The sequence below is a fragment of the Lactuca saligna genome, chromosome 8 (assembly GCF_052625555.1).
Source record: "Lactuca saligna cultivar CGN05327 chromosome 8, ASM5262555v1, whole genome shotgun sequence".
NCBI lineage: Eukaryota > Viridiplantae > Streptophyta > Magnoliopsida > Asterales > Asteraceae > Lactuca > Lactuca saligna.
Window position 1 is genome coordinate 29,154,807 of NC_136424.1, and position 8,199 is coordinate 29,163,005.

General features: G+C 32.5%; 1 protein-coding gene across 2 annotated transcripts; it reads right to left on the reverse strand.

The window, feature by feature from the left end:
• Positions 1-2,396: 2,396 nt before the first annotated feature.
• On the reverse strand, positions 2,397-5,025 carry LOC145011092 (alcohol dehydrogenase-like 7). Of its 2 annotated transcripts, none has more exons than XM_078969722.1 (10): positions 4,846-5,025; positions 4,519-4,655; positions 4,389-4,435; positions 3,979-4,304; positions 3,771-3,853; positions 3,362-3,404; positions 3,187-3,251; positions 3,007-3,102; positions 2,743-2,907; positions 2,397-2,666 (listed from the first exon to the last, which is right to left on the reverse strand). In XM_078969722.1, exons 1-10 carry the CDS (start codon positions 4,931-4,933, stop codon positions 2,550-2,552), a joined length of 1,167 nt encoding a protein of 388 aa, XP_078825848.1. In that variant the 5' UTR covers positions 4,934-5,025; the 3' UTR covers positions 2,397-2,549. The 2 variants fall into 2 exon arrangements, with proteins under 2 accessions (XP_078825848.1, XP_078825847.1); XM_078969721.1 differs by having other exon boundaries at positions 2,398-2,666; positions 3,329-3,404.
• Positions 5,026-8,199: the final 3,174 nt, after the last annotated feature.

Genomic DNA, 8,199 nt, shown 5'->3' on the forward strand with positions numbered 1-8,199 from the left:
TTTTCATCACAATATCTTTCTACTATAAGAGGTTATCTCATGTAATGTAGCCCATATGCTACAAATATCTAAGCACCCTAACTAATGCATACAAATGATCATTTACATGGTTGTAGGGGTGTCAGATCAATCTACTTACACTGTATGCCAAATTCGATCCTTTATCCTTGCAACGAAAAATACCTTTAAAGAATTTAGCTTCTTTTATTCCATGATAATTTTATTATGTATATCATTTACATAATATTTACATACAAAGTACCCATAGGGTGCACTATTTATTGCATAACCAACATATATGCAGTTGATGGTTTTTGGTTAAAGTTTAGCAATACAAACTCACACTTTCATCCTTTTGAAAGAGGGTCCCCTCTCATTCCACATATCGCATGGTGATCCATCACTCTTTCTAGGAGGAATTATATTAAATATAGCATTTTTGTGAGACATACTTCACCCAAGAAGTTGAATGGCTCGACAAAAGTGATTAGCATTTAATTAATAATGCTTATCAATGTTATATTCTTTTATTTAGCTACTCTATTTTGTTTAGGAGTGTAAGAAACTGTTTTTGATGTATGATACCCTATAAGGAAAAAAAATCAACAAAGTCATTAGACTCATATTATCCCCATCGGTGTGACATTAAAACTTTGACCTTCTTATCAAGTTGGTTTTCAACTTTAGCCTTCTATTTCTTGATAGAATTAAAAGCTTCATCTTTGGTACTTAGCAAAAAAAACATACAAATACTTACTACAATCATCTATGAAATGTATGTAATAATTATTTCCTCTACTTGTAGGAGTTGCTTTAAAATCACATCAACTAGTATGGATAAAAATGAGAATTGTATTAGATTTTTCTACATATTTATGAGAAAGGTGAGTATACTTTGATTTTACAAAAACCTCAACATTTTTCTTTTATCTAGAAAACATTTTGGTAACATGCAAAGTTTTATCATTCTTTAAATAGAACCGTTAAGATGTAATGTGACTTGTAATCAGTCCTACACATGAAGTCCAGCTTAGCTAGGTGGGTGCACCGGGTTTAATACACATGTGGGATGGAAGGCCGGGAGTTCAAATCATGTAATACCTATACCTTTGTAAGTGTCATATGTGGGGAAATTTTTTCAGGAAATCCCTATGGGGGTTGGGATTGCTCTGTAAAGGAGCTCGAACCCGGGGTGCCCGTTGAAAAATTACAAGTAGGCTTCCAACAAATCGTTTTCTGTTTCCAAAAAAGGACTTCTAATCAATCTTCAAATTTGTCAGTTTATTAGCTTTTTATATGTTGTCATATGGCAGTTATTAACTACTAACGAACAAAAATTGTCACTAACCAAAATCAATTACCAAGAAAATTAATAACAATATTAATATATTTTTAATAATTAAAAAAATTATTTTTTATTTAAGAGACAAAAAATAAATCAATCAGACAATATCTTTGACCATTCGTTATATTTAATTCAGGCTTAAATTAGCTATATAAATACTACAATCCAAACCCAAATGTTTTTGTGTCGCACTTGATCAATTGTAATATAGCGAGACGTAGACATGAACAAAAAGATCTATCTTGAACCAGTTCAAAAAAAAGACTGAGACCAATCTTGTCTAAAAGGGGACCAAACGAAAAGAATATTGATCCGAAAAAAACATAACCGGTCCAAGACCATTTCAAGACCTATCCCAAAAAAGACAAAAAAGACTGAAAAAAGACAGAATAAAAAGCTTATATGCATATAATTTTTAGGTTAGTTACATATTTTTATAATCATAGATTACCTAACTTCTTCCCTTTTTTTCTTTTATCAAACTTTAGTGTATCATTTTTATTAAGTACTAATATATCATTTATAATGTTAATAACACATTATTAACAGGAATCCCGAAACCAAAACCGAACCGAAAAAACCCTAAAAACAAATCGAAAAGACGCACGCAAAGACCGCAGGACCAGACCAAAAATGATCGAGATCGATCCAAAAAGACATACGGCGGCCCTGGACAGATGTCCAAGGACGAAAAAAGATTTGACCGGTCTCTAACACTTCGAGACCAGCCAAGATCAATTGAGATCGGTCCATAACCACCGATGTACATATCTAGGGAGAAGAATAAAAGCTTATAAGACATCTACAAGTTTTCTTTCCTTTCTATGTAGGACAAGTTCCAACTATTTTATTCCAAAGGACATGATAAAGCCAAGGGTAATTTAAATCTAAGGAAATCACATCCAATACATAAAGTTAGGGACCAAAGATGCAATTTTGACCAAACCACAAGGACGAAAAATGCAACAAAATCAAACCACAGGGACGATCCGAGTGCAAAATAAAAGTTAGGGACCAAATATGCAATTTTAACTAAACCACAGGGATGATTTCAGTAATTTACTCTTAAAAAAAACATATATTTGTAAATATTTCAACTATATAGATGTTTCTGCGCAGGCATTCGCCTAGTATTTAACTAAAACATATCAAACAAAGCCATCAATTCATGAAAGAAAGGGTTATTTGTGACAACGAACTTTGATCATTTCTTCATCCAAATCACACACCTTAAGCTCTTCCCTTCAAGAAGCAAATCAAAAGCCTTGTTGATATCATCAAACTCAACCTCATGTGTCACAAATAAGTCAAGTTGTAGTTCCTAAAAAGATCAAGAAATTCATTAGTTTCTTATAAAATAAAAGTAATAAAGAGAAGGATTCTACATTTCTACTTACCTTATCCATGTAGCGTTTTATGAGAACAGGGATATCAGATTTCGGTTTTAAACCTCCAAAAAGTGAACCCGTTAGAGACTTTCCACCCTCAAGTAGCCCAAAAGAACTTAAAGTCAACATTGACTCCGGTTGGTCAACTCCAAGCATAACCGTTTTCCCCCATCCCTAAAGATTACAGTCATTGTTATAAAAAAAAAGATTCAATTAGTGGCTAAAAATGTAATTTCATGTCTCAAAATATAAAAATATAGAAAACAATTAGACCTTTCTAGAAGCATCATAAGCTTCATGCACAAGAGAAGTCAAACCAACACACTCAAAGCAATAGTCTGCACCTCCATCAGTCATCTCAATTATCACCTGCTTCAAGAAACGTTTTTTAATTTTCATTTAAGAATTTAAGATATTAATTTTAAATGAAGCATAATGTATTAAATTAATTACCTGGCTGACAGTTTTGTCCCCGATGTTACGTGGGTTCACAAAATCAGTGACTCCAAATTTCTTTCCTGTTAATAAAAAAGAAATGATCAGTGTTAAAAAATGGGAAACTTTTATATTTTTTTAACAAATTATATTAAAATACCAATTTCAAACTTGTCTTGGTTCACATCAATACCAATGATTCTCTTAGCTCCACATAGCCTTGCTCCCTCAGCAACCTTTAAAAATATCATTCCCATTTTACCCTCATCATATGAAAAAAAAAAAAAAAAAAGGAAAATTGCATAATGAAAAACATCATATTTTTGGTTTAACCATTATTACTTTATTTTTCTAATCAAACCATAAAAGCTTCACACATTATTCCTGATTAACTTTTTTGGCCTGTTGTATCATGTCAACATTGTGAAATAAGAAAAATATTCAGTACCCTTTCTTGATGTAATTATATTGTTTTTTTTACACTTTATAAAGTTCTGTGTATATAGTAGTTATTATGTTCAATTATAAAAAATTTATTAAACTCTTTATATGTAAGGCCTAAAAGTTGAATCTTTATATAAGTTGATAAGAATCAATCATACAGCTAGCCCAATTGCACCCAGTCCAAATATAGCAACTGTTGTTCCAATTTCCACATTTGCAGCTTTCCAAGCAGCACCTACCCCTGAAAAAAAATGAATTTTCATAAACTCAAGTTCCCAAATGCATAATCTATTAATCTTCATTCATTTTGTTACCAATTTAGATCATAAACATAGTGAAAAGAACATAAAAGTTAACAAAATTTACCTGTTGATACTCCACAACTTAAGAGGCAGGCTCTGTTTGCTGGGATTGCTGGATCAACTTTGATTACACGAGCAATTTCAACCACTGTGTACTCAGTAAAACTTGATACATGCAGGAAATGGTATAAAGTTTCTCCATTGATGTCTGTGAATCTGCTTGTTTCATCTCTACCCACCCATGGAGTACAATGGAAAGGATATTTTGAACACAGGTTGCTTTTTTTGGACAAACAATCTGCACATTCACCACAATCTGGCAGAAACATTGGGATCACAGAGTCTCCTTCAACAACTTCATGTACTCCTTCACCGATACTCTCTACAACCCTATAATGGAGAAAATTTCAATGAATTTATGTAATTGATTCAACAGATTTAACATCAACAGTTACTAATTTGATGGATTCTTACCCAATTGCTTCATGACCGAGTATTCTGGGGAAAATTGCAGGAGGACGCTTTAGGAGAAAACAACAATCGTTAATTAACATCAACAAAAACACTCGACTGATTTAAATTTTGATCTAAAACAACTATCTACCTCCAATTTCCAGTAGTTAATATCACTATGGCAAAGCGACGTGCATATGATTTTGATTCGAACTTCGCGAGGTTTTGGTGCAGCCACTATCACTTCCTCGATCACCAGCGGTTCCTGTGGTTTCCTAGCAATCGCAGCTGCCAAAAACACAATCCTCCATTGATTCTTCAAAGAAATCAAAAATTACGACAGATGTTGCCTTCATCCATTAGGTAATTGCTTATTTTCTCGGGTAAACATGCAGTTTCAAAATTTCCAACAGATATTTTATCGATTTAAGTTGAAACAATGGAATTAGAGTGCGGTAGCATGGGTTGAAGAACTTACCTCGGCACCTGATAGGCTTTCCGGCAGTGTTGCTAGAGCTTTTTCCGTCCATGATTTCAGGCATCGTTGCTACGAGAGCTTCTGTCATTGGTATTTATAGCTGCTTGGGCGAGTGTGTTCGTAGTCTCCGCACGGCGGGAAATGGTGGGAGAGACCGAAGGGATTCTTTTTTTAATTTACGAAGATGTTGCGTCTTGGACACTTAATTGGTAACTTTTAGTTGATTTATAAATTATCTTTAAATCATATTTGTTTTATTGATTTATTAATGAAATTTGATCTGATATGATATATTGTTCCATTTAATATTTATTTTTTTATTTTTAATACTTTTATAACTTTATTTAATGCTTGTATAATTCTCTTGTTAAATAACTTACCTCTTTTTTAATGCATTCCATGAACCCTACATGTGAAACTTCCATTTAGAGGTGAGCATCAGAATTGGGGTGGGATGTATTTAATTTTGGGGTGTACATGGCAATGCTAAAATCTAAATTTGTGCAAATGCCACTCGGATGAATTGTTCAAAATTCAAGATATTTAATAAAATTGAAGACACCATTTTGGGTAATTGGATTTCACATGAGTGTTAGATGGGAAACAAATTTGAATAAATAATAATAATAATAATAATAATAATAATAATAATAATAATAAAATAACATATAATATGAATTACATATTTGTATAAGACGAGTTTGATCTTGAATATAACAAAGAAGGGAATAAAGGGTTGTGTTCTTATAGTTGTTCCATTGATTTTGGAAGAAAAATCCAAAAATTAAAAATGAACCTTTAAATATAAATTTTTTCATATAAGTAAAAAATCATTGATAAATAGATAATTTTTATGAAATTAATCACAACAAAAATTATCACTAATTTGTAGCTAATACTAATGTACATAAAAAAAAAATAGGCACCTTAAATGACACAGTCCCTATGCGGCCGTACACCCCACACATACCCAAGGACAGCCCTAGCCCATTGTGAGGATCAAGGAGTAGTGTCCTTAAGTTTGGTCCAACTAAGGGCTTGTTTGATACGTAATTGATTGGGTCCGGTCAGCATTTTTGGCTAAGTCGGTGCCGTCTGCCTTTTTGATAAAGGGCTAATTTCATCTGACCCGGTAAGCATTTACCGCCCTCGATCCTTACTCGAACTGTGGTTGGCCTAATAATTGATCCCTAAATGATTGTTATGCCTTAAAAAAAAAAAAAAAAAAAAGAATGTATCATCTCTTTAACGTTCCCTCTCAATAACTCTTCCTTCTTTCCTTCTTCCACACAGAGTAGCTCTTCCCGTCGGCCATAGAGCCTTCAAGCAGATCACTGCCGCTAGCCTCCACCTATTGCCACTGCCGACCTCCGCCTATCATTCATGTACTTTACTTCTCCCTTATTTTTTTTTTGTCTAAAATAAGTTGAAACAATATTCAATTTCATTGTTTTTCTGATAAAAAATGATGTTCTATGTTTCTATGTTGGTACTTCTATGAAGATCTTGAAAAACTAATGTATGTATGTTTCTATGTTGGTACATCTCGAGAATTATGCATGTACGTTGGTACCTCATAGGATATATCATCACTTTTTGTAATCTTGAAGAATGCAATATATAAGTATTATGTTGGTGCTCGTTGGTGATGCTCTTGATTATTTTCTCTGAAGCTGTGGATTGGGCTGTGACTCGTAATTTAGAAGAACGAAAAAGTATCGACCATGTTTATGTAGGAATTCAGTCAGTTTGTAAATCAATAAATTTGTAATAAGGACTATTGTAATTTAATGAATATTTGCAATTTAGCAAAAAAAATCCTCATATATCAATATATTTAAGAAAGTTAAAATAGTCATATTCAGCCTTTAGAACAGTTAATCTAGGGATGTTACAAAGTTCCGTGGGACTCCGAACCCGTGGGGATATGGTCCAAACATGGGATATTTGTTAAAACAATCGGGGGCGGAGGCAAGGACGGGGGTGGACAGTGGCATCCCAAACCCCATGGGGGGACTCGTTAAAATTTCTTACCGAATCTATATATATATATATATATATATATATATATATATATATATATATATATATATATATATATATATATATATATAATAGAATGTCGCTCGACGGTCGACTGGTTTTAGTATAACGTTTTTGAGCTTCTAAAATTCAACAAAATTATGTTTTTAAGCTGTTAGCAAGGTTGTAAAAATCGTTCGATGGTCGACTAGTGTTAAGAGATGAATCGGTCTTGGCGAGGATTAATCAGGGACTATAGACTATTAATAGAATATTAAAATTAATCAAATATTAATATATCTTAAGAAAAACAAGTACTTCAAAACTAGAAAATACGAAAATTTGTAATTTGAAATTTTGAAGATACAAAAATATGAATATTTTGGTATAATATTTGAAATTTTGAAATTTTTGAAGTAAAAGAAATTGATTTTTTGAATTTTTTTAAAAATTTGTTTGACCTTTTTTGACTTTTTTTTTACCTTTTTTGACTTTTGTTGACCGATTAATCCCGCCAAACCCGATCAATCCTAAATTTCTGATTAATACCCTGATCCTCGATGGTTGGAGAATGTCACGTTTGATCATCGATTGATCTTGATTTCTGCAACCATGGTTGTTAGTATAACGTTTTTGAGATTTAATAACATTTTTGTTTTTAGCATGTTAAATTATGTTATAAATAATTATTTTTAACTCAAAAATAGTTTCTTTAAACCTAAAAACAATTTCTTTTAGCCTAATAAAAAATATTCCAAAATCAATCGGGGCAAGGGCAGGGGTAATCCATTAATTCGGAGATGGGGGCATGGATAGGGAGGCTTGAAATTTCGAGGGTGGGTGGGGCAAGAGAATGGGTATATTTTGGGGGCGAGGTGGGGGTGCAATCCATGTCCCATTTGCCCCCGTTGACATCCTTAATCAGATACGTAATGAAACAACATTGTTTTGGTCATAGAGGAAAATGCGTTCTGATTCAATCAACAATTATCAAACAAGCCCTAAACCTTAAACAAAGTTTTAGGCTGCAAAGTGTAGTAGAAAAATCTTGACATAAATAGGAAAACTAGTTTTTTTTGGTCCTACTAATTAGATCCCATATTCACTTATTGAACCCTAACTATTATGAGTTTTCAATTTTTTTTGGGAATTGTAATTGCTTACTTTTTAATTTCATCTATTTTTACAATTGTAGTCACTACCTCCAAGCCATTTTTACTTTTTCAATTTCTTTTAAGGTGAGTGTCCTGTTGATACTAAAAGTTATTTAATTTAGGGATAATGTCATAAAAAGCCTTAAGTTTGACAGAAAATATCGGTTTTACCCTTCGG